The following is a 27901-nucleotide window of genomic DNA, read 5'->3' on the forward strand; positions in this document are numbered from 1 at the left end:
GCCCAAGAAGCTTGATACCATCCAGGACAAAGCAGCCCGCTTGATTGGTACCACATCTACAAATATTCACTCCCTCCACCACTGACACACAGTAGCAACAGTGTGTACCATCTACAAGATGCATTGCAGGAATTCATCAAGGCTTCTTAGACAGCATCTTCCAAACCCAGGAATGCCAGCCAGGCACCCCAGGGGCATCCACCTAGGACACCCCAAGAATGCCCTGCCAAATCAACTCCCCTCTGCCAGTGACCACATCAACTCCAGCAGGTCAGACCGACGAGTGTGCACCTGCCCAGAGCAGGAAACCCTTCGCAGGCCAGGGCCCTCAAGGTTTCGGGCCACCAGAGGATGTTTGCTGAAGTCATCTCAAACAACAGTGCATAGCAGTCAGCAGGCTGCCTCCACCACTGCTGTAGATGTTGGGGCTGCACCTAGATTTAACAGTAAGGTAAGAAAAGTTAAGAAGTTTTGAATGCACGCCATGGTGGCACAGGTGTTCACTCATTGTATGTACTTTTCACTTCTGTAAATATATTTTGCATCAATCCTTCTCAAAGTCTCATGGATTCAATAGGTATTCAATGTCCTGCATTCATTCAAGGGTCAAACATGTACCCCTCCCGCAACAATGTACTCCCATCTGGATCTTGAGTTGCTTTAATTCTCACACAATCTCACCACAGTAAGTAGCCTTTATTTCCATATCCGCGACATCAACAAAGGCACAAATATGACAATGAAAGCTGGCCAATACACCTATCACCCTTAAATTTCAGGCAGACATTATGAGTTTAGGAGAACTGTTCATAATCATTTCTCCAATGTGTACATTTCAATGATGTTTACTTTATGAGAGTGAGCGTTTGGAAAAAGTAGTATCAAACATCAAACACCATAAGCTTCCATTCCCCTCTGCAGCTTATTCTTATCTCTGTGTTTAAGGCTGAACATCAATCCATGCTTAGTTCCCACTCTCCCCATGCATGACACAGAACATGAGAAGTAAGGATCAATAAGGAAGATTACAAATGTCTGCAAGAGGGGTATGAGTGTGTCATGTCAGAGGTGTGTGCTCATCTTGATGAAGTTGTCTCCTTACCTGTGAAGATCTTGTCTTACTTCTGGACAGCTGCTTAGCGATGCTTTATGCGATCCTTGTGTAAAGGCACAGCACACACTCCAATATGGAATTTAATGCATGACAGTGCACTCATTGGTTAGGGTATACAGGGTTTATACATTAGGGTATATAGAAAGGATTGGTCTAGCTCATAATGGGACTACTGTGTCAATACTGATTGGGCCACATTTCTCCCTAATGCAAAGGTTATCCAGGACAGAAACTGAGTGGGCCCCCAATGATTGCATGGTCCTGATGTTTGTAACTAATCAAACCATTGTCCTGGTGAGGCACTCTGTGAGGACAATGCAAACAAACCTCACAGCTTTGGGTGTATGATGTAGAGTTACAGATCATTGTGTCTTGATGTGTGATGGACTATTGGGGATCAGTAGCAAGACGATGCCTCTGCATTATGCAGTCGTGAGAACTGGCAATGGGAGAAATGGAGTTCTCTGGATGCTTCTCCGTCTTGAGAGGTCCAAGCGCGAAACAGTTTTTTCATGCAGACACGAGTGCATCCATGTGTAAATTGGCTTTTCAGTCACTTGAAAGCTGCCATAGACTTGGTGACACCATGGTTGAAAGGATTGTGGAGTTGCTTAAGGACGTGCATTAAGGGAGTACTAATCACATTCTACAGTGGCCACATGTTGCCATGGCTACTATGCCTTCCAAGGATGAACCCATCGTTAGGGCAGAAGGTGACTAATGCTGGTTCTGTGATTGTTGTGAGATTTCTGACCTTTCCCGAGATGTTCAAACTGAGAATGAAGATGTTGTTGTGCCCCTGCATCAAAGGTTGAAGAGAGCTTTGATTGTGAAAATTAGTCATCACCGTATTCCTCCTGGAATTTTGGAGCTATGAAGTTGTCACGGGCACATCTGCCACATCATGCCCATGCAGTGACATCCTCATGTGGCTTGTCTTGAATCCTCACCCTCTTCAGAGTCATCCTCTTCAACGTCCTCCTTGTATGAGGAGACAATTAGTCCCTCAATGTCTCCTTCAGGCACCACATTCCCCCTTTACAACGCAAGGTTGTGCAGGACGCAGCAAACAACAATGACACGGGGCACTCTCTGTGCTGAGTATTGGAGAGCTCCTCCTGATTGGTCCAAACATTGAAAACTCATCTTCAGGAGGCCAATAGTTTGCTCTATTAATGACCTTGTGGTGGAATGTGCTGCACTGTATCTCTCCTCAGATGCACTCTGTGGTCGATGGGCAGGCATCATTAGCCATTCCTCTAGGACACCCTTTGTCACTAAGTGCTGAGGTCCCTCAAAGATCTGTGGCACCTGCAAGTGACTTAACATTTAAGAGTTGTGAGAGTCCCCTGGATACCTAGCACAAACATGCTAGATCTGCTTTCTGTGATCACAAATTCAGTGGTAAAATCCTTTCTGTGAATGAATCTCACAGGTTGCTGCCAAGGAGCTCTCAAGACCATATGTGTGCAGTTGATGGCACCCTGCACTTGTGGGAAATCCGAGATCACAGCAAATCCCACAGCTCTGGCAGCCTGGCTTGCGTCATCCATTTGGAACTGCATGCAATGGTGAGCTTTGTTGAAAAGGGCATCTGTGACCTCCATTATGCACTTGTATGTTGCCGATTGCGAGATTCCGCAAAAGTCCCCAGTAGAGCCCGAGAAGGAACCTTTTTCCTAGCCAGCAGTTAAATGCAGAGGTTACCTTCAAAACAACTGGCATGGGATCCCCCCAATGAGTTCCTCAAGAAGAAGCTTCCAGGAGCTGTGCCAAATTAACAAAAGGCTCTTCTCTGCATTCCAATCATAGCTATCAGCAAGGCAGTGTTGTCTGTACCCTGCATTCTCCACTCTTCCTTGTATCTGTGAATGGATGCAATTGAGTTTCCACCTGAATGGTCTCCCTCTATTTCCTAGGCTGGAATCCAGTTTCAAGCCCTTGACCTGCCCTCAATTTGCACCTGGCATCCCCAGGCCACCCCTTGCAGGTGGATTACATTCTGGAGGTTGACAGTCAGCTAAGCATCCTACTCAGACGTGACTATGCATTCACAACAAGGGTCTTCATGAAGCTCAATAGATCAATGTGCTACAACCCTCAGTCAGGCTATTGTCAATTCTCCTCCAGCAGCCTTGACAATAACTATCAATACCCGATCCTTGCACCTATGTCATGACAGTAAGCATGGTGCCTTGTAAGCAATGACTATTACACTGGGAACATTGAGGTTTGTAGGGTCTATTTAGCTACTGTGAAGCAGCCAGGGCCCTTGATTGTTTGATCCTCCTTCCCTTTTCACATGCCTCGGAGGATCAGATGGCCTAGAAATGTAGAACACAGGAGCAGTAGTAGGTCATTTGGCCCCTCAACCTGCTCCGCCATTCAATATGATCATGGCTGATCTTCTATCTCAACACCATTTTCCCATTTCTCCCCATACTCCTTAACGCCTTTAGAGTCCAGAATTCCATCTATTTCCTTCTTAAATGTATTCAGTGATTTGGCCTCCACAGCCCCCATTTCACAGGTTCACCACCCTCTGAGTAAAGAAGTTTCTCCTCATTTCAATCCTAAATGGCCTAACCCATATCCTGAGACTGTGACCTCTTGTTCTAGGCCCCCCCCTCCCCCCACCCCAGCCAGAGGAAACATCATCCCTGCATCTAGTCTGTCCATCCCTGTCAGAATTTTATACATTTCAATGAGATCCCCACTCATTCTTCTAAACTCCAGTGAATACAGACCTAGTCGACCCAATCTCTGCTCATAGAACAATCCTGCAATCCCAGGAATCAATCTGTTGAACCTTTGCTGCACTCCCTCTACGACAAGTATGTCCTTTCTTAGGTAAGGAGACCAAAACTGCACACAATACTCCAGATGTAGTCTCACCAAGGACCTGTATAGCTGCAGTAAGACATCCTTGCTCTTGTACTCAAGTCCTCTCACAATGAAGGCCAACATACCATTTGCCTTCTTAACTGCTTGGTGCACCTGCATGCTTGCTTTCAGTGATTGGTGCACAAGGACACCTTTGTACATTAACATCAACATTTTCCAATCATCACCATTTAAATAATACACTGCCATTCTATTTTTCCGACTGAAGTGGATAACTTCACACTTATCCATGTCACACTGCATCGGCCATACAGTGGATTTGCACTAGCCAGTTCCAGGAAGTTGATGCATTGGAAGAATATAGGAAGGACCAACGTTTGCCAATTCAGAATCTAGACTGAAAGACAACTCTTCCCCAATGAATAAAACTTGAATTCTATGGGATGGGATAATGGAAATAGATGCATTTTCATTAAAAAAGACGATTCAAGAGTGTACAAAGATCATGAACAAATAAAAACACCTCATTAAATTGAGGCTGATAGTTGCTGCAGGCACAGAAGAGGAATGTAGTTTAAAATTCAGCACTGACTGGGACTTAGCTGCTAGATTTAAATTTTTAAAATCACTTTCAGCTCTGCAATTGGAGTAAGGATCTTCATAGTTACATGACAATCATATTTTATAACTTAAAGACCCATAGTAAATATCAGGGGTGAATAACTTTCCAGCTCTGAGCCAGATATCAATTTGAAATGCATAGACATGAATGATTACAAGACAGAAAGTGGATTTGCACTGACCAGTTCAAGAACATTTAGTGCATTGGACTCTGCATTGCTCTCCATTATGTTACAGTTAAGTAAGGAGAATCATATTTGTCCACAAAAACGCCCTCAATAACAGTTATTTACTTAATTATTTACTCAGTGGAAAATGAGCAGAATGGGAGTAAAGTTCAAGCAGTACCCAAACTGTTTTTGTTTTACTATCCTCTTTTAACACCACTGATTTCTTGGGGAATTGAAGTGCCTGTCGAATTCAGGTCTTCTTTGGCTTTGCATTGTTGCCAATGGTTCACATCTACTCATCTGCTGTGAGTCTTCAAGCAATTTAAGCAATTGGGGGCATCGGACGTCATCGTTTTCTGATGCAGGAGCTACTGACGTATGCTTCTTCCTGTGATGGTGCTTTTTTGTGGCAATCTGAAGACATAGTTCATCAAATTTACATGCTCCAATGCAGGGCTGGTGCAAGGGTATTTGCTGCTCTAGGCAAACCTTCAGCCTGGCAGCCCCCTTCATCCCCGCCATTAACTTGCAAAAATGAATTACTCGTGGGTAGCTGTTATCCATGGCCTTCCCTCACTCCGGTCTCAGTCTTCCACTGTTCTGTAGCACCATGTTCCCTCAGCGCTGCTCATTAGATTCGCGTACATCTCCTGTGTTCTGACTGGTTGAAGATGCGGAGCCAGCATTTTTGATCAACCGGCATGCATGCTGAATAGACAAACAATTTTTAAACAATATAAAAATCTTTTAAATTGACTTTTATATACTTACATTTTCTAATCGGTTTCGATCCAATGTATGAAAACATTTCATTTGCATGGTGTAGTTTAAAACACGCTTATTTGAACTTAACGTTTGAATGTCACTATTTAAATTTATGAATGAATTATTAATTTGAATTCATTTTACCTGTGTGACTATGTAGATATTTACTGACACTCAGGTGAGGGGAGGCAGGAAGATGCAAATCCAGACAAAGTAACATTCCCCTGCCATTGTTTCCCAAATTTAATATTAGAATTGCGCTTGAAAATGTACTAAACAATAACTTTCTTTTCCTAAGAATCTGGTAATGAAGGAATTCGGCTATCTTTATGGCTTGTTTCACGTGGAGGTTTCCTGCCCTGCCTTTATGGAGTTGTCCTATGTCTTTCCTTCCCTCTATCTCTCTCCAGCTGTCTCTCACTTTGTATGTCTTCCCCCTTGACTCTAGCTGTCTTTCTGAGTTCTTTCTGTCTATTTCTTCTTATGTCTCCTTCACTCCTGTGTATTTAGGGAGAGACTGTAGTGCGACAGTCCTGTCATTAATACAGTAACCTTCTCGTCGGTGCTGACTGCATCCAAATGCAAACCACAACACAGGGTTATTGTGCCTATTTCTACCCAGTTTCAGTCATTGTAACAACAATAACCCAGGTTGGTAAAACAGGAATACATTTCCCCACGGGAAGAATGATTGTCTAGTGCAAAAAGCAAATGTCTTTTCTGATGCCTCAAGTAAAATAATGCCCCACAATTTTATGAAAAGTGAAATTAAAACAGTACTAACAACGTTAATGTCAGCCAGAAACAAGATAGCATCTTTATAGTTTCAGTGATTAAGATTGTGTTTTGGATGCCGCACTGCAGTCCAATCTGAAGAAGTATCAGCTGGGTAACCTTTAACTTTCAGCCTTGAAGAGGTCTATTTAAAGCAGTTATATTTGAAGTGTTAAATGTATAATGAGCATTTGGGGAGCACTGGCACCGTTCATTCCTCAAACATTTATAGAAATAGAAAACTCATTTTGAAATTCGAGTGAGATTATATGAGTAAATCTGCGATTATGTTGAATTTGCTAAGTGTCTGGTTGGACTCGATGAAGCCTGGCAGCTGGCACCTTGTTTAACCTGACTGAGTTTATTTGTCAGGAGAAAGTTTGGAGACATTAGGAATGTTCAGAGCTACACCGCTGTCAGATGTTAAAAACGGGGCAATGTTGGGTGGTGCAGTTTCTACCATGTGAAGAAAGCAACCAGAACTGATTTATTTTTCCAATTCTGTGCTCATATATTTGATGTGCCTTTCGCGTGTACAAAACTAGCATTCCTGCTTTTGAATCCACTTGCAAAAACAGTCAAGTAATAAGTACAACGAGTTTCAGTACAAGATAAAGCTGAGTTAATTACAAAAATTAAAACAAGTGACAAATTTTAATTTATACCGATTTGAACATATAATATTGTAACACTTATAAGCAGAATAAATAGCCAGGAAACAGGCATTGCAGCTTAATTGATGTTGCTGCCTAAGAAAATGGGCAATGGTTATTCATCGACACCACTGTGGAGTTTTTTTTCCCTTAGAACGTTTATCCCCCCTGTGGCTCAGTTCCAGGCTCCTCCAAGGTGCTGCGATGTACCTGGCTGGCCGCCTCCCTGCATTCATTCAACTTTTGCAAACTGTTCAAGCACTGTGTGTTCATGAGAAGCTGTGACAGAGCAGGCAATTCCTTCAAACACAACCACGCCACACTGAACTTAGAGAGACAGGATCTGTGATTGGAGGAGCAGCAGCAGCTCCTCCAATCATAACTCTGCAATCATTTCCCACTCTCAGCAACTGTCACAAACTACTGCCTCTCAGCTTTAGGCAGCTTTGTGGGTTTCCAATTGACTTTCAGTTCCTATATTTTTAAAAGGCTGCCAGTCTTTTGCTGCCTCCAAAATCTTGTCACCTTAGACGACCACTTAGTTTGCCAAGTAGTTGTGTTGGCCATGCTCCAGTGTGGAGAGTTTGGCAGCAAGTGCTTCTAGACTGCTCCCAGTTGTTAAAGTCAACCTAGCATGAAAAGATGTGTCACTTGCATGAATCCTTGTATCTTAGTTTTGGCTGCCCAATGGGTCAACTGGCACCATCAAGCTGTCCATATAATGCATCTTTTGGTAGGTGATCATCATCCATTCTAATGATGTGGTCAAGCCATCATAGTCAATGTCACTTGAGGATGGCCATGATACTTTCTGAGGATCAATAATGCTCATAAATTGGGGTCCTATGGCATTTTTAGGAACCCCAAAGCTATTATAAGAGTCTATTGTGTGTAGGATCTATCATGGACCCTCTGTTCAATTAAAACTGTGGGTAAAAAGTGATGGCCTTAATCAGTTAGTGTAAAATTTATTTTTTGGGGGCCAAGAGGAACAGGAGAACTCCTTCAGGAACCAGAAATAAAGCAATGGGCTGCTGCCTCCCTGGTTCCCAAACTCCTGTCACTTTTGAGAAAGTATCTCAAACCTCCACCAACAGCTTGCCTACACATGCTGACTGGGAAAACCATAGGCTGACCAATACTGACGATAAGCTGCCTTTGGACACCCATATGTATGCTGCTCAGCCAATAAAATGGAATGGGCCACCTGTAGCATCTAAGATAAAAGCAAAAAACTACGGATGCTGGAAATCCAAAACAAAAACAGAAATACCTGGAAAAACTCAGCAGGTCTGGCAGCATCTGCAGATAGGAGCACAGTTAATGTTTGGAGTCCGAATGACCCTTCAACAGAACTAAGTAAAAATAGAAGAGAGGTGAAATATAAGCTGGTTTGTCGGGGGGTGGGGGGGGTAAGTTGGGACAAGAAGAGCTGGATAGAGGGCCAGTGATAGGTGGAGATAACCAAAAGATGTCACAGACAAAAGGACAAAGAGGTGTTGAAAGTGGTGATATTATCTAAAGGAATGTGCTAATTAAGGTTAGAAAGCAGGACGAGCAAGGTACAGATAGCCCTGGTGGGAGTGGAATGGGGGGAAGGGATCGAAATAGGCTAAAAGGTAGAGATAAAACAATGGATGGAAATACACTTAAAAATAATGGAAGTAGGTGGGAAAAGAAAAATCTATATAAATTATTGCAAAAAAAACAAAAAGGAGGGGGAAAATCAGAAAGGGGGTGGGGATGGAGGAGAGAGTACATGATCTAAAATTGTTGAACTCAATATTCAGTCCGGAAGGCTATAAATTGCCTAGTCGGAAGATGAGGTGCTGTTCCTCCAGTTTGCGTTGAGGTTCACTGGAACAATGCAGCAAGCCAAGGATAGACATGTGGGCATGAGAGCAGGGTGGAGTGTTGAAATAGCAAGTGACAGGGAGGTCTGGGTATTACTTGCAGACAGACCGAAGGTATTCTGCAAAGCGGTCACCCACTCTGCGATTGGTCTCTCTAATGTAGAGGAAACCGCATTGGGAGCAACGAATGCAGTAGACTAAGTTGAGGGCAGTGCAAGTGAAATGCTGCTTCACTTGAAAGGAGTGTTTGTGTAGACTAAGTGTTTCAAAGGATCATCCTCCACCATTTCCCCCAACTCCAGCATGATGCCACCACCAAACACATCTTCCCTTCACTGCCCCCTGGTGGTATTCCGCAGGGATTGTTCCCTCCGGAACACCCTGGTCCACTCCTCCATCACCCCTTACACCTCAACCCCCTCCCATGGCACCTTCCCATGCAACTGCAGAAGGTGCAACACCTGTCCCTTTACTTTCCCTCTCCTTACCGTCCAAGGGCCCAAACACTCCTTTCAGGTGAAGCAGCATTTCACTTGCACTGCCCTCAACTTAGTCTACTGCATTCATTGCTCCCAGTGCGGTTTCCTTTACATTGGAGAGACCAAACGCAGACTGGGTGACTGCTTTGCAGAACACCTTCGGTCTGTCCGCAAGTATTACCCAGACCTCCCTGTCGCTTACCATTTCAACACTCCACCCTGCTCTCATGCCCACATGTCCGTCCTTGGCTTGCTGCATAGTTCCAGTGAAGCTCAACGCAAACTGGAGGAACAGTACCTCATCTTCCGACTAGGCACTTTACAGCCTTCTGGACTGAATATTGAGTTCAACAATTTTAGATCATGAACTCTCTTCTCCATTCCCACCCCCTTTCCGATTTTCCCCCTCCTTTTTGTTTTTTTTTTGCAATAATTTATATAGATTTTTCTTTTCCCACCTACTTCCATTATTTTTAAGTGTATTTCCATCCATTGTTTTATCTCTACCTTTTAGCCTATTTTGATCCCTTCCCCCCATCCCCACTAGAGCTATCTGCACCTTGCTCGTCCTGCTTTCTACCCTTAATTAGCACAATCCTTTAAATAATATCACCACCTTCAACACCTATTTGTCCTTTTGTCTGTGACATCTTTTGGTTATCTCCACCTATCACTGGCCCTCTATCCAGCTCTTCTTGTCCCACCTACCACACCAACCCCCACCCACCGCCAACCCCCCCACCCCACCCCACCCCCCCCCAAACCCCCTTAAAACAGCTTATATTTCACCTCTTCTATTTTTACTTAGTTCTGTTGAAGTGTCATTCGGACTCGAAACATTAACTGTGCTCCTATCTGCAGATGCTGCCAGACCTGCTGAGTTTTTCCAGGTATTTCTGTTTTTCTCCTGCAGCATCTGTTGAGTGGCAGACCTTTATGTTCTGCCAGTCAACCACTCGGGTTTTAAAATCCCCAAACATATATCAAAAGTATTCCTCCACAATATTAAACAAGGCAACATTCATTAAACGAGTTTAAAATCCTGATTTTATGCTCGACAGCAGAGCTGAAAAATAGGAAGTGAAATCAAGTGCGCAGATCTGTACTCAATTTACAGTGAAGAAAAATGGTAAGAAAAGGAAGGCTGCACTGCCATTTAGCACCAGCCTCATTGTAATATGTTAACTATACTAATTAGATCCCATGTCAAAGTTTCATGTTTTTCGACGCCCTTAGCGTTGGTCTCTCCAACTGGGGAATGAAACTAGTTTAATGGTCTGGCCTGCCAAAATAGGATTCCAAAAGTTAGGTTTCTTTAATGAAAGTTGACATTAAAAGGACAATTCCCCAACATTGCACTTCCATCAAAGAACTTCATCCACTGGCAACACATTTTGTAAATTCAGCTGATCACTGAGCATGATTTTTCTATATGTACTGGTAGGGGGCATGTTACTCTACCAGCAGAGCGAAATTAGAAAATTACCCCTCAAAGTTATGGTTTATCAACAAATGTGATGTTTAGCTGCATTTTGCTCCCTGCATTGACATCCATTGCTTTATTCAATGAGCCCTTCTACAAGGCCTTACCCCAGCATTGTTATTTGGTGCTGCCATTTTATACCCATCCTTTAATCAGCTGATAACTTAATATGACCTTCCCAACACAAATTGTCCTCACAAAGAAACTAAATGTTCAAAATTTAGCATGTGATATTATATGGATATCATATGGAACTTCTCCAGTGGCTATAACCAAGTTACCCTTAGTGACCTTTAAGGTGTGATTTTTCTATTTCTAATCTAAAGTTATGTCTATGTGCTTTCTGAATGGTATGCACAAATGTTATAATAGGCTGTTACTATACATTGTGAGTCTCGGCAGCATTAACGTGGCATTGTACCTCCAGTTGCAGGATCACTAGATCATCATCCCACAGCTGGAGTCATGTCCAAGCCAGCAGTGACTGGTAGTGCTGACCCACCAACTGGCACTCACTGGAGTACTCTGGAAATTCTCCACAGCCCCAGTTACAGCAAAGTGAGCAAAATTGTACATGGGCTGGATTCTTTTAGCCTCTGGGCTCTCCTAAAGATGGTAGTGGGGTTACTATGTCCTTCAGGATGCACCACAGTTGTGACAATCATTTATACACTGCTGCTAAAAGAGCAGAGGTGCGCTATTGTATTCTGCTTTGCAGTATGTGCATTGCAATCTCAAAAAAATATCAAGAAAGCACTATCCTCATGAACTCGTCCTTTCTGAAGGCCTTTTCTCAAGCATTGGAGGAATGCATGTGGTTTTCTCTTCCTTAACTATAAAAAAAAGTTTCATCTTGTTGCTTCTCCACAAACTCATGATGTAAATGACCAGGGCATTTGGATCTGTGAATAGTGCCTGCCTCAGGTAGGCTCTAAGAAATGCTCAGTTGCTGTCTGCTATTAGCTGCTGCCATCTCATCTTGGTAAGTCTCTACAGAAAGATATTATATAGTAATTTCCCGCTGGAATGCCTTGTAAGAGACATAAGATGCCAACATATTGTTTGTCATTGTTCTGTTTTGTAATGTGTATAACCATCTGCTCTACTGAAAGATAAGCTGAGAAAAGGTAAAAACAAGATAAAAGACTAACCTAATTCAAATAATCTCTTTCCCAACTGTGTGAAAAAGCATGCTCCTGCTCAGCATTTTTTACCCGACAACCTTGATTGGGAACTCATCATGATAAGAGCCATAGTGAACAATCTGCAACATAGCACTTGCATGGTACAGTGGATAAATGTACCAATACACCTCACTTAACCCACATGACACTGAAAAGTCAAATCTAAATCACAGGCTCAAACAGGAGTGTAATATATTTGGATTAATTTATTAAGTAAATGTGAATAAAAATAAATACAGCACCAGTTATAACTATAAATATTAAATGGCAATATATGAAGTAATTGAAACTAAGTTTATGTTTATCTTGTATTTGTCCCCCTCCTGTGGTAGCTTCCTAACCAATTAAGTTCTGAAAGGGTTAAAGGTAAAACAATGTGTCTACTAGAGTGGGTTTATAGTTCTGTGGGAAATTTGTACACACTATAAAACATTCCCTCCCTTTAGAGAAATCACAATTAATCTGTCACAGCCTAGCAAGCCTGCTTCATTAGTCAGCAGAGATAAGAATCATCAGCTAGTCTGTATGATTTGTCTAATTAGCTGCAGTTCATTTGTCATTTTCATTTTCTTCGCGCGACGCACAGATGAATAATTGTTGCCTTCATCAATCGCTGAACAATGCGCCCCTTTCAAGTCATCACCGTCAGTGTTGTCACTTTATCCATTATAAAATTTGGGTTTCATTTAACCAGTAATTAAACATTACAGCCTGTTCACTATTACAACAGAGTATAAGGAAGTTACTAATTACAGAAGAAATGAGCCAACATTTATCTCTATTCATTTTTTTAAAGTTGATTCTTTGATTTTTTTTTGTGTGTGAGCACACAATTTCCCATTTTGAAGAGGTGAGCATTTTGCTCCTCTGTATCTGGTAACAGTCATAAAATAGGGTTTCCACAAACAATAGTATATTTGTGTTGACTATTTAGCTCCTCCTTGAGCCAAATTAATTGATCCATTAATAATGTGTTCCCACAAAATAAGTTTTTTTTTTAAATATTTATGTACTGATGGATGTCATTCAGACTCCCACTAGCTGCTAGCTTTCTCACCAAAACAAAAAGTGTGGCACATTATATTTTCACATATATATTTCATTATGGCCATGTGAAAATGTCTAATTCTGAAAATCAGTCTCTGGAATACAGCTGTCCCAAACTAACCAAGTTCACTTTTACTTAGTTTCGTTTCTCCAACTGCCATGAATGACTGGTGCTAATGTGATAATGTTGTTGAGGACACAAGAGAAACATTGGTTTCCCTTCCACAACTGAGCTTGTCTACAGGGTATCGTTATAAAGCTTTACATATCAAAAGTTCAAGTGAAATAATAGTCAACAAAGAGCCACATTAAATCACCTGATTGAGAAAGGAAAGACTTGTATTTGCAGAGCTCCTTATAAGGTCTCAAAAATGTTGAGATGGTGTTTTATTGTTAAGCAGCCATTTTGCAAAATAAAATATCGCAAACAGCAATGAAATAAATCAAAATTTGCTTTTGTTGGCATTGGTGGAGGAAGAGTTGTTGGCCAAGATACCAAGAGAGATCCTTGAAATTCTTTATATAGTGCAATGAGATTTTAACATTCTCCTCAGCAGGCAAACTGGACCTCAGTTTGATATCTCATTGAAAGAACAGAATGCAGCACTCTGTTGCAGTGTCAGTATAAATTGTATCCTGGAGTGTGTCTTGAACCTACACCATCTAATTCTGAAGTGAGTATGCTACCAATTGAGCAAAGCTGACACACAAGGCACAGATGGATCCAAATTGATAGGGAAGAGAAGTGAAAGTTCAGGAAGTACACACACATATACATCCTCTCTGTCACACACAATTTTCTTAAGGACAAATAAAAACAAAGGAAAACTGACTAAGGATAACACTAAGAAGTAAAGAGTATTACATATATTACAGGAAGAATGGATGACTGGATGAATGCTAATGGCAACTGCCAATGGAAAATGGAAAAAAATGGTATTACCACACAAAAAAACATTCAATCTACAGTTCAACAATTATTGCTAAACACTGAATGTGAAACCAATCTGACAGTTAGTAAAATTATTTACTTTATCTTTCCTTCTTGGGTCACCGCTAGTTGTCAGCAAAAAGGGAAAGCCTCTGCCACTCTAATCTGGTACTTGGGCTGTCTGACGATAGCTGATGTAGTGCATACTTTCCATTTAATGCCTTCTTTAGGCAGCTTAACAGTTACTGAGAGAACTCAATGTGCACAGAAATCACTTGGTCCTGTCAATAAGAAATACATTCTTCAAACTGAGCATTTCAGAGATCTGTTTGCAATACAAAAGTTAATAAAGAGCATTTTATATAGCAGAAATAAGACAAATATCATGCTAAAATCATTAATTTTGTGGATAGTCAATTTTGTTTGAAAGAACTCCAAAAAGTGACACTCAGAAAATGTCAGTATTTCGGCCATTTGATCAGTGCTGAAAAGCAACAGAGATCTATTCTAGGAAGCAAACTGGAAGGCAGCAGAAAAAGGGGTTGACCAAGGTGTAGTTGGATAACAGACGTCACAGAGCAGTTGCAGACAAGTTACAGTGGATGTGTGCTGATGGCACAAGGCAAATGAGTGCGACATGCCATGACAACATATCTCCTAGTAGGAGTAGCTACAAGCAGTGGCAGCTTTGTTTAAATCAAAGGAAGGATGACTGCATTTTTCCACTTCTTGGGTCCAGTGTCCAAATAAAGCATTCCCAATTGAAGTATTCGGTAATTGTTAGGCTGCGACAGCGTGATGGTCATATGGTCAGCGCGTCGTCATTGTCAGGTGCTGTCCCTCAATTTGAGGATGGCATTACTCAGGGTCACTAGTTTCTGCCATGGATCTTCATGTGACTGAGCAGTATGATTCTCGATCTACAGATCTTTGGGCACATGAGGCAGGATGTCCCACAAGATAGGGATTCACAGTGCAGAATTTGCTTTCGTTCTCTCCCTTTCTTTCCTTCTCTACCTCATCATTAAAGTGTTGGGACTCAAAGCGTGATGCAGCTTGTTAAACACATTGGGCAGAATTGTCCCAGATTTGCACTAAGTGCGGTAGCAGGCAGGTAAAACAACGTTTTACCCACTGGCCACTATGGCAACTTTTCATGCCGTATTGTTCCAAACCCACTGCATTAATTATACATTCCCGGAAAACATGCCGTTTCCATGGCGGGCAGGCTCTCATTTGCCCACCATGCCATCACTCCGCCGCTTCAGCATCCCAGGTGCCATATTTAAAGTTCAGCTGCATGCACATATCTCAGTGTTTCCAGCCCACGACAGCTCCAAACAAGACATGGCCCCGAAGGGCAAAAAGACTGCAGCCCCCAGGTACAATGATGCATCCCTCGAGCGCATTTTGGACGCAGTGGAGGCTTATCGTGAAGTCTTCTACCTCTGCTCTGACCACAGGATGGGCAGCAACCTCATTAATCAGGCTTGGGAGGTGGTGGCAGCGGTGGTCAACGCCAATGCCCTTCAAAAGAGGACAGCCGAGTGCTGAAAGAGGACGAATGATCTCCTCCGTTCCACCAGGGTAAGTCGCTCTTCTCATCACTCTCAACTCACACACTCTCAAACCCATCACACATCCACAGAGCCCTCACTCACTGCCAGTTCAAGGGGCATCACCATTCACTCTCTTGCACCTTCACTGTCCTCATCCCAGTTCATGGGACTATTCACCACCCAAACATGCCAGGCATACTTACCATCTGGCCTGGCAGGGATTCTGGTTATGCTCTCTCCATCTCTATTCACGCAGCACAAGCTGGCACACAACAAGAGGGAGAGCTCGCAGATCAGTGAAAACATAGTGATCCAGCTGGCCAGTGAGGATCTGGACTGTTCCTGTGCTAATGCTGAGGTCGGTGGTACTCTACCAAGTGAGGATCCAGCAGTGACTCTGGGAGTGTCTGGCCCATCTGAATCCCTTCTTCTTGTGGCCTCAGCAGCTCCAGCTCCACAGGCTGAGGAGGGTGCCACTGCCGCTCAGCAGGACCCTGAAAGCAGGCCAGGGCCCTTCAGGTCTGGGCCTCCCAGAGGATGCCTGCCAAAGTCATCGCAGACAGGGCATAGCAGTCAGCAGGCTGCCTCCACCTTTGCTGTGGATGACCAGGGAGCATCAAGACGTAGTGGCAAGATTAGGAAAGTTAAGAAGATGTAGTTGCACAGCCTGGGCACGGGTGTTAATCACTTGTACATACTGTTCACTATTGTCAGTAAACTCCCAAGAATGTCTCCCTGCCTATGGCTCCTTGTTCTGATGAGCAGTGTTCATGTCACTCAGACGTGAAGCCTTTTTGCACAAGATAAAGGCAGGTTGTTCAGTCCAGGGCCTCTTCCCTGTGCTTTGTATAGCCTTCAGGCTAAAGTGATGGTCTGTCCTCACAATCCCAGGACTCATTACTCATTCCTGCACCTCGACAGTGCCTGTTATTCTGCCAGATGTTGTGGGCAAGCATCACAGGGTATTGTCATTCTTTCCGTGAGCTCTCAGCACCTTTAAGGTGGGACTGGCCCCCATCGCTTCAGCATCTGTGACCAGCGATGCTAGCCTAGAAGGGATCAGGTGCTGAAGGTGGACAAAGGATCAGATGCTTCTAAAGTTTAATGGCTGTGTCTCTACAATCACGGAGCTCAAGCAAGCTGCCCTTGGCTAAACAGGAGTCAGACATTCTCAGAGGCTAAGTGAAGACCTATGGATCTAAAGATTGGCCGGGTGGTTAATAGTGAGGTTGAGTGTCTTGGGCTACAGGAAGATATAGACGGGATGGTCAAATGGGCAGATAAGAGGCAGATGTAATTTAACCCTGAAAAGTGTGAGGTGATACACTTTAGAGGGAGTAATTTGACAAGGAAGTATTCAATGAACGCATGACACTAGGAAGTTCTGAGGAACAAAGGGACCTTGGCATGTGTGTCTGAAAGCGGAGGGGCATGTTAGTGGGGTGGTGAAAAAGGCATATGGGACACTTGCCTTTATCAATCGAGGCATAGATTACAACAGTAGGGAGGTCATGTTGGAGTTGTATAGAACGTTAGTGAGGCCACAGCTGGAGTACTGTGTGCAGTTCTGGTCACCACATTGTAAGAAGGATGTGGTTGCACTGGAGGGGGTACAGAGGAAATTCACCAGGATGTTGCCTGGGATGAAACATTTAAGTTATGAAGGGAAGTTGGATAGACTTGGGTTGTTTTCGTTGGAACAGAGAAGACTGAGGGACGATCTGATCGAGGTGTACAAAATTATGAGGGGCATGGACAGGGTGGATAGAGAGCAGCTGTTCCCCTTAGTTGAAGGGTCAGTCATGAGGGGACATAAGTTCAAGGTGAGGGGCAGGAGGTTTAGGGGGATGTGAGGAAAACTTTCTTACCCAGAGGGTGGTGATGGTCTGGAATGCGCTGCCTGAGAGGGAAGTGGAGGCGGGTTGCCTCACATAAAAAGATGAGCACTTGGCACATCATAACATTCAAGGCTATGGGCCAAGTGCTGATAAATGGGATTAGGTAGGTAGGTCAGGTGTTTCTCACGTGTCGGTGCAGACTCGATGGGTCGAAGGGCCTCTTTTGCACTGTGTGATTCTGTGATTCTGAGTGTCCTCATTGCATGTCGTCATCATCTTCCTGCACTCAAGTGACTATCAGGGCCTCCACTGCATCTCCATGACAGGGACATGATGACAGAGGATATGTGCGCTGCCATAAGCGAGACTAGAGTCAAGTGTTCATCGATGCAATGTGAGGATCTATGCTGTCTCCTCACTGCATAATGTTATCATCCTCCATAAATCCACAAATGACGGCTTTCCGAGTGCGCCTGCCTCATCTGGCCAGTGTGAGGGCCTCATCAATGTCCTCGTCACCTTCGAGGACCTCCTCACCCTCATCCCTGTGGGCATCCTCTTCATCCAGCACCTCCATCTCCTCAGCCAGCTCCTCTCCCAGTCACAGCGCCAGGTTGTAAAGGACGCAGCAGATGACGATGATGCGTGATACCTTCTGTAGACTATATTGCAGGGCTTGATCAGGCCGGTCTATGATTGCAGCATGAGCCTCATTATACCTTTGCTCTGCTGCAGTCTGAGGCTGCCGCACAGATGTTACCAACCACGGCCTCTGCATATAGCCCTTGTCCCCGAGGAGCCATCCCTGCAGCTTCTATGGACCCTGGAAGACTTCAGGGGTCTGTGACTGACAGAATGTAGCAGTTATGCACACTCCCTGGAAACTGTACGCAGACCTGCAGCATGCGTTTGTGATGGGGGCACACCAGCTGCACATTCAGTGAACAGAATCCCTTGCGGGACAAATCCAACCTGGCCAATTATCACCTCATCAGTCTGCACTCAATCATCAGTAAAGTAATGGAAGGGGTCATCAATATTGCTATCAAGCGGAAGTTGCTTAGCAATAACATGCTCACTGATACCCAGTTTGGGTTCCGCCAGGGCCACTCAGCTCTTGACCTCATTACAGCCTTGGTTCAAACATGGAAAAAAGATCTGAACTCCAGAAGTGAGGCGAGACTGACTCAGGCTGCATTTGACTGAGTGTGGGATCAAGGAGCCCTAGCAAAGCTGGAGTCAATGGGAATCAGGGGAAAACTCTCCACTGGTTGGAGTCATACCTAGCACAAAAGAAGATGCTTGTGGTTGTTGGAGATCACTCATCTCAGCTCCAGGACATCACTGCAGGAGTTCCTCAGGGTAGTATCCTTGGCCCAACCATCTTCAGCTGTTTCATCAATGACCCTCCTTCCATCACAAGGTCAGAGGTGGGGTTGTTCGCTGATGATTGCACGATGTTCAGCACCATTCGCGACTCCTCAGATAATGCAGCAGTCCATGCCCAAATGCAGCAAGACCTGGACAGTATCCAGGCTTGGGCTGATAAGTAGCAAGTAACATTCACGCCACACAAGTGTCAGGCAATGACCATCTCCAACATGAGAGAATCTAACCATCGCCTCTTGAATGGCAGTACCATCACTGATTCCCTCACTATCAACATCCTAGGGGTTACCATTGACCAGAAATTGAACTGGGCTAGCCATATAAATACTGTGGTTGCAAGAGCAGGTCAGAGGCTGTGAAGATTAACCCATCTCCCGACTCTCCAAAGCCTGTCCACCATCTACAGGGCACAAGTCAGGAGTGTGATGGAATACTCCCCACTTGCCTGGATGAGTTCAACTCCCACAACACTCAAGAAGCTTGACACCATCCAGGATAAAGCAGCCTGCTTGATTGGCACCACATCCACAAACATTCAACCCACCACCACCAGTGGCAGCAATGTGTACCCTCTAGAAGGTCGACTGCAGGAATTCACCAAGGCTCCTCTGACAGCACCTTCCAAACCCATGACCACTACCATCTAGAAGGAGAAGGGCAGCAGATAGATAGTAACACCACCACCTGAAAGTTCTCCTCCAAGTCACTCACCATCCTGACTTGGAAATATATCGCCGTTCCTTCACTGTCGCTGGGTCAAAATCCTGGAACTCACTTCCTAGCAGCACTGTGGGTGTACCTACATCACATGGACTGCAGCAGTTCAAGAAGGCAGCTCACCACCGCCTTCTCAAGGGCAACTAGGAATGGGTAATACGTACAGGCCCAGCCAGCAAAACACACATCCTATGAATGAATAAAAAAAGGAATGACATAGTTGACTGCGTGATGCGACAGAGATCTGAGCATGATGAGTGCAATCGATGGCACCTTGCACCTGTGGGGAACCAGAGATCTGGGCATCCAATCACTCTTGCATTTTGGCTGTCCTGGTCCCAGGCAAAATGCACAAAGTTGTGTGCCCTCGCGAAGATGGCATCCGTGACCTCATGGATGCATTTGTGGGTGGAGGCTTTTGACATCCCACAGAGGTCACCTGTGAGCCACTGGCATAGAAATTGAGTGGTCACTTTCATGGCCACTAGCAGTGGATGCCCTCCATGTCCCTGTGGCGCCAAATCCTGCATGTGACCGACCAGTTCCCTAGACGTGCGCAGTCTTCGGTGACGCTGGTTCTCGGTCATCTGCTGGAATGACGGCTGGAACCTATAGACCCTGGTTCTAGCTAAGCGCCGATCAGCAGCGGATCGCTGTGGTTCTTCAGTGGTGTGTGCGGTAGCCCCAGCCGCCCCTACTTCCAGAGGGTGCTACTCCTCCCTCTGCACAGCCAGGTGCCTCAGTCACTCTTTTCTCAGTCATTTTCGCTCTCTGCAAGCCACAAGGCTTGCAGCTAGGTCACCAAGCTCCATGATCCTGATGTAGTCCTCCAGCAGGATGAAAGAGAGAGATGTGTGGGTTAACATGGGTGTACTAAGAACCTATTTTGGTTAAGTCTGAAGGCCCCTTAATGCATCCCGCAGAGTGCTGGCCACTATTTGGATGGCCAGAGATTAGTGCGTTGCATGACTGCCCGAAACCCCACCCACCTCCACCCGACTGATTGGTGGCAGCTTTGCCCGTTGGACCGCATGCTGTGCTCTCAGCTCAGGTGCAGGCATTCTCCTAACCCACGCTGCAAGGCTGCACTGTTAGCTTTAGCCATGGGGAGACTAGTCCAAACTGGGACGATGGCAAGTGGCTGTGAGCACCTCCACTAGTGACTGCTCCACGGCTAACTTTAGCAAGGAGATTGTACAACATGCCCAGTTGTCCAACTGTTCTGCAGTCCACTAAAATGCTCATTAGTTTGCAGTCTGTGCCCGAGGAGTGAAAAGCTCTGGAGTACTTGGTGACACTTTGATGCCTCTGTGTTGCTTGAGTAGACGGAGAAACTAGAAGCCCACCTCCAATCATACCAATGTGGCTGCGCCAGAACTGTCTCCGTTGCAGAGGAATGGTCACTTTATACAAGGTTTCCCTAATGTGTTGTCACTTCCCTCGCCGACACCTGCCACCCCCTCAACCCCCTCCACCCCCACAACCCTGCATGTGCTTGTGTGCTACCTTCAACACCAGGGCAGCCCTTGTCTCCTCCTCCCCGAAAGTCTCCTCAACTGCAAGGTAGCCCTTGCCCTCTGCGCCAATGCGCCTCAACCTCAAAGCCAAACAGGTGACTTAGGCAAGCGCTCCTCAACATCACTGTGTACTCACCTCCAAGTTCCCCTCAAAGTGCAACCTGCCAAATGCATGCTTTTTATATGCTGCTGTGAAACAAGTTGGCGTACAATCCTGCTGACGTGGGTGGACAATCGAGCGGGGGGCACAATCTGGTGGGCTGAGCTTATAATGATGTGCTGATGTATAACAATGAGGTTCCCATGTCCAATGGAAGGAAACATGGGCCACCATTGGTGGGCAGGTAGGACGATTGCAAACTGGTTTCACAACGTTGTGAAACCAATTTTGGCCTTCTTGCCATATTGTCTGCTCATGCCACCGAACACACCTGACACCAGCAGGCACGGACAATTCCGACCATTGTCATCATTCTGACCAATTGGTAGCAAGTTTCTCCTAGTTCTTACAGTCAATACTGCTGTGCTTCAGGGAAAGCTTCAGAATGTCCTTGAAGTGTTTTCTTTGTCTGCCCCTGAAACATTTGTCACTGGACAATTGTGAGAACAGGACCTGATGGGGGAGATGATTTTCAGGCATGCAAATACAGTAGACAGTGCATCAAAATTGATTTTACAGCAGTATTGACTGAATGCTTGTGGACCTGGTTTCAAGAAGGACCCTAGTGTTTGTTCGATAGTACTTCAGTTGAATCCAGAGGATGTGGCGAAGGCATTGTTGATGGAACTTCTCTCTGACTGCAACTGTCTTGAGTGGGAGATCAGAAACAGACGCCTTCAAAATCCGGACTGGAATCAAGCAAGGCTTTGTGATAGCCCCCATACTATTCACAATCTACCTGACAGTGCCTATTTACCTCATTAAAGGTCAACTGCCCTCTGATGTCAGTATTAAATATGGTCCTGATGGAAAACCTTTAACCTCAGTTGCTTCTGTATCGAAACTAAACTGACCACCATGATCTACAGCTTGCAGATGACTGCAATGTTGTTTCCCGCTCTGCACCAGATTTGCAAGTCACACGTGATTTATTCAATACTGCATACAAGAAACTCAGCCTGTCCTTGTATGTTGCCAAAACAAAACTCATATCAACCCACACCAAACCAGCCAAATATTCCACATCCTATGTATGTTGAAGGAGAGGCTCTGGAATATGTTGAGCACCTCCCATGCGTCGGCAGTCACCTCTCTCAAAAGGCCACCAATAATGAAGAGATCCAACACTGGATCAACTGCAAATCAAAATATTGCAGATGATGGAAATCTAAAATAAAAGCAGAATATGCTGCAAGTTCTGAGGGCATGAAACTGAGTGAGTACTTGTCACTTGAGTGTGGCTCAAAAAGGTGTATAAAGTAATCAGTATTTGCTAACACACAGAGTGGTCACAAAAGGAGTGCAGTGTAAAGCATGTGAAAAAAATTGGGAGTTTGGTGAGACTAGAACTCTGTACAGAGGAGGAAGGCAGCACTGTTTTTTGCCTCCAGCCCTTGTAGAAGCTTGAGACAATAAGTATTTAAAATTTTTGTCCAATGTTTTAGTGCTCAGTGCAAGTTAGTGTATAGAAAAAAAAACTGCACTATGTGGGAGTTTTGTGGATGGTGAAACTGTCCTGAGCAGTCTCCTTCTCAGTCTGTCTTCCTCAGAGCCATTGTGCTGCAGTTTGAATTGGAAGGACTCCGACACAAAAAGGAGGGGGAGAAATATCTGGACACTTGACTCCACATTTTGATCACATCTCATGGAGAGCTGCAGGTTCAGAATGGGGTTGGTCTGATTGACAATGTGGAGGGAGGGGAACACAGGTAGAGAATGTGAATCAGCTGAAAGAAAAACAGGAAATGTGGAAAAACTCAGCAGATGCATCAGCATCTGTGGAGAGAAAAAGAGAGTTAACGTTTTGAGTCTGTATGGCCCTTCTTCAACTGATCCTATCTAGCAGGTTGTGTACCTGCTATTTGTGATAAGGATAAAGCCTGTTGCATAGGCATCCAGAATGCAGATTATGGCACCTTAGTATAGGAGATTGTCCAAAGTAGAGGTGGAGAAATTGAATGTTGTGGGAGGATTGAATGATTATGAGTTAGTATCCTTTGCAAAAAGGATCGAGAACCCCACATGCTATGATGCTAACTGGTGTCAGGGAGAGGGATATCATGAACCACTTTAAAGGGATAATGGAAAATGAGCCAGAGGATCCAATTGTTGTGATCCATTTTGGAACCAACAAAATAGGGAAAAGTAGGCCAAGTGGTCCTGTTAGAGAGTGCAGGGAGCTAGGAGCTAAATTAAAGAAGAGGACCTCATGGGTTACGACCTCTGCATTATTACGTAAACCATGTGTAAATTGGCATAGGGGTAAGCAGATTGGACAGGTGAACACATGGCTGAAGGACCGCTATGGAAAAGATGGATTCCATTTCATGGTACATTGAATCAGGAAGAAAATGTACCATTGAGACTGGTTCCACCTGAACTGAAATGGGGCCAGGGTCCAAGAAGAAAGGATAAAGAGGGTGATCACAAGTACTTTAAACCAGCAAATGTTGGGGGTGCTTAGGGGAGTGGAGTGCTGAGGGCTCAGATGGGAAAGGTACCATGTGTACATTATTAAAAAAAGCAAAAAGGAAGACAGTAGAGTAAAGGCCTTAACTTGGTAAGGTAAAGGTAAAGCTAAAAGTTGTAAAGCAATTAAACTAGGAGAGAGAAATAAAAACCATATGAGTAAAACATTGCAGCAGAAGGATTGGCTGGAGTATGCAGGCCCACTAAGCATTCTTTATATAAACACATGAAGCATAAGCAGCAAATTGAATGAATTACAGGCACAAATTCAACTTGGAGGAAATGGCAGGATTGCCATTACTTCACTATAAAACAGCCAGGACTGGGAAGTAAATATACTAGAAAAGATGGGAAAACTAGTAGTATGGGAAGAGTGACCTTAGTAATTAAGGATGAAATTATCTCAATGAGAAGAGAAGATATAACAAGAGATACACAGTAGTGGTGACTTTATGGGTAGATTTAAAGAGAAAAGGATTTAAGACCATAATCAGAGTTGTGCATAAAGTGATACAAATACATACTGAAGGCTACATGTTTCTAACAGGGTTTTTAACTTTCATCCAAATTAGAATAAGCAGACAAAGCAAATTTCATAAAGGCAATGAATTTCCTGAGTACGTCCTGGTTAGTTTTCTCCAACAGTATGTCCCAGAGCCTACAAGGGTATGCCATTATAGGTTTGGTACTAAGTAATGAACCAGATTTAGTTAACAGCCTAACAGTGTGTGAACATTCGTTTAATAGCCATCATAATATGATTGAGTTCAATGAAGTGTTTGAAAGGGAAAAATACAAAACAATACTAACATTCTAGATTTAGTTAAGGAAAACTTCAATAAGATGAGACAAAGGCTGTCCATGGTAAAATATGCAAATCTGTTAATGGGTAAAATAACAGAGGGGAGAATTTTCTCCCCGTTGGGTGGGTTGGGTGAGACCGGGCGGTCGTGCAGCCAATTGCCGCCCACAATTGGCTGTGCACCGCCATTTTATTTGGGCGGGCCATAATAGCATGATGCGCATCCGGAAGCGTGAGCATTCCTTGTGCGGGCAGCGGGAGGAGGGAGAGTCGGGGCCTGAGCTCTTTCATGCATGTGCTGCCTCAGGGAGATTATTTTCTTTATGAAACTTTTTTAAAAATAGAAAAAATTACCCAGACATTTCCCTTCATATTACAGTGTCACATGAGCTGAAGCACGTCAATGAATTTAAATTAATTTAATTCATAAGTACTTCATGAAACCTCATCCTGTCCGTGAGAGAGGTTTCATGATAAATGCGAAAGCCGCCTGGGTTGGACGGGCAGCCCTGAGAAGCAGTTTAATTAGTTCATTAATGGCCTTAATAGGCCTTCGACAGTTTGGCTGGCACGCAGCCGACTCCGCTGTGCGCCTGTTGAACTGAGGATCGGAATGATGCACTGTGACATTGGGACGCACGTCTGACATCACTGCGCGTCATTTTACGCATTGGCATGCAGGGCCCGCCCCCACACGCCGACCAGAAGATTCAGGGCAGAATATCAGTAGAAGGATTCAAAATAGAAATTGTGAAGCAGAACCAGTTTATACCTCTAAGGTACAAGTATTCTGCTTATCAAAAAAATAGCCATAGATGACTAAGGAGGAAAGAGGCAGCAGAAAACTTAAAGAAAAGACATACAAAAATGCAAAAAAAAGTAGATGCTGGTGAATAGGGAAGATGAAGAGAGCAGCAAAGGGTGACAAAACAGATAGTAAGAAGGATTTAAAAAAAGCATGAAAATAAACTTGTAGGCAATATCAAAATCACACAAAACATTTTTACAATTATATTAGGAAAAAGCACAATCAGGAGCTAAAGCTGGGCCCTTTAAGTATTTAAAAAATCACAATAGTGATCTTGTCAATGATAATCAGGAAATGTTGGAAACCTCTTTCGAGTACAAACACGTTTCCATCTGTTCCTATTCAGATGAAGTTACATTGTATCATAGTTTGCCATTGTGAGATTTGAACTCTTGATCTTGGGGTTACAAGCCCAGTACCATAACCACTTGGCTATTTAGGCCAAGCAGGAAATGTTGGAAATGTTGCATAAGTACGTCGTATCAGAATTTACAGTGGAGGAAGAGGTCAGTATGACAGACATCCTAAGGAAATTAATGTTGAATCAGAGCCAGGGATTCACCAAAATTAATGTATGCAAAAAAAACAGTAATGGAGAAAATTATGGCACTAAAGTGTGACAAATAGACAGGACCAGAGGTTTCTATCCCAGGGTTTTAAAGGAAGTAGGTAGGAACATTGTAGAAGTCGTAGCTATAATCTTCCACTTGGAACTGTTCCTTTAGATTGTAACTTTGTGCATATGTCACTCTGCTATTTATGAGGAAAGAGTGAAGCCAGGGAATTATAGAGCAGTTAGTCTAACATTTGTTGTTGGGAAATTACTATGGTTTGTAATTATGGATAGTGACTGAACACCTTGAAATTTTCAGCTGATCAGAGTGCACCAACATGAATTGCAGAGTGTAGATCATGCCTAAAAAAACACTCATTGATAAAAGCCCATTCGATGCGTTTAAATTCCTTCAAATACTTAATCCATTATAAAAACAAACATTTTTATTCACATTCCCACATCAAAGACAGCAAATCCCTGAATAACTTCTTGGAGATATCAATCAAACTGTGAACTTACAGCCCGCACTCCCCCCCCACCCTTCACCACTGTGATAATGATACTTTGTAGAAACAGTCAAGCAGCAATAATACTTATGTCAACAAACAGCTAGTGAAATTGCAAGCACCAATATTTTTTCAACTCAGAGACACAACAGGCTTTTTTTTTCAAAAGTTAAAAAGTAATGGATTTAAGTAACTTGACAACTTGACAGTTGCATAGACCTTATCTACCTTTTATGCACATTCATGTCTATTATTAAAAATCTAAGCCACACACTGTGGGAAATGGACCACTCCAGCAAAAATGGGGTCAGCACTGAGTTCAAGTGGCCCTGCTGGGTTCAGTTTTCCCAAATATGTGAATGACATCCAACCCTTTTTCCCTATCGGTGAAAATAGGATCCGTTGGAAATGGGGATGGGACTTTTGGATCCAGTGTCCCGGTGCCATTTTGGCTAAGGCGTGCAGTCTCCATGACTCTGCAAAAATCAGGGCCTTTATGTTCACCTGAGAGGGTAGAAAGGGCCTCAGAATTCATGGTCAGAATTTTCCAGTAGGTGATTTGGGGACGGGGCCCACTCACCGATGGGCAAATGACGTGGGATGGCGTTGGGAGGAACCCCCAACATCATCCCGGTCTATTTAAATTTTTAGGAAGATGGGCGGACAGTGAAATCAGCTGTTCACCCGCCGACCTGTCAATGGCCAATTAAGGCCATTGACAGGATCATTAAGCTCATTGAAAGACCTGCCCGTCCAACCTTAAGGCTGGCGGGTAGGCTTCTGAAAAAAGATAAAACCTCATCCACTGGCAGGATGAGGTTTCATCTCAGTTTTTAAAAAGTTTATTAAAGTTTCATTCATATTTATTAACATGTCTCATCTCGTGTGACAGTGTCACATGAGGGGGACACGTTAATAATGTTTTTCTTTCTCTATTTTTAAAGTTTTTTAAACATTCAGTACTCTCCCTGAGACAGCACTCGCGAAAGAGCGCACTTTGACAGATGGGGAATCCCTCCAACCCCCTGAACAGGCCACTGGGCGGGCCTTAATTGGCCCGCCCACGTAAAATGGCAGCCAACCCCGTTTCAGCGGCGGAGTTCAGCTGCCCGTCCACCGCCGAGCCGGTGGGGCCTGCCCACCCATCAAGGTCAAAATTCTGGCCGTCTCATCCAAAAGATGATGCTTCCACCAGTGTAGTATTCTCTCAATACTGCACTGAGGTACCAGGCCATCTCTATTTCCTGCTGCTTGTAACTTTGCTATGGAACTATCTACCCATGCTCCTGTTTCAATTAGAAAGCATTTAATAGTAGGTCACATTCAAGGAATTAGGTTCACAGCATGCAAGGGCCAAAAACAGCTGTTTAACACAATAAACAATGCAAGTGCTGGAATGAATTCATACAGTCTATCTGTTTTTTACTGTGCAAAATAGAAAACATCAAGGGTGGAATCTTGTGCTCTTGCTGATGGTGAGCTTGGAGCTGGGAAGGGCATGTACTTAGGTGGGATGGTGGTGTACTCCAACCCCGCTGTCATCCTGCCACTGCTCTAATTAAGTTCTAGACAGTAAGGCACATGGTCGAACTTCCCACCCCACTGACAATTGAGGCCCTTAAGTGGCCAATTAAGAATCACTTCAGGGCCTCATCCCACTGC

At 44.0% G+C, this 27901-nt stretch overlaps 1 protein-coding gene across 3 annotated transcripts in view; it reads right to left on the bottom strand.

The window, feature by feature from the left end:
* Positions 1-27901, bottom strand: part of LOC121289122 (ERI1 exoribonuclease 3-like) — a 453717-nt gene that overhangs the window by 156424 nt on the left and 269392 nt on the right. Inside the window, exon 8 of one of the 3 annotated variants that reach the window (XM_041208190.1) lies at positions 5366-5457. The exons of the other annotated variants lie outside the window; for them this stretch is intronic. Within the exon in view, the coding sequence (XP_041064124.1) occupies positions 5381-5457 (77 nt within the window). The 3' untranslated portion in view covers positions 5366-5380. Of the gene's footprint in view, positions 1-5365; positions 5458-27901 lie in introns of those variants that run through there. 3 annotated transcript variants of the gene reach the window in all.

This window comes from Carcharodon carcharias, chromosome 16 (assembly GCF_017639515.1).
Source record: "Carcharodon carcharias isolate sCarCar2 chromosome 16, sCarCar2.pri, whole genome shotgun sequence".
Lineage (NCBI taxonomy): Eukaryota > Metazoa > Chordata > Chondrichthyes > Lamniformes > Lamnidae > Carcharodon > Carcharodon carcharias.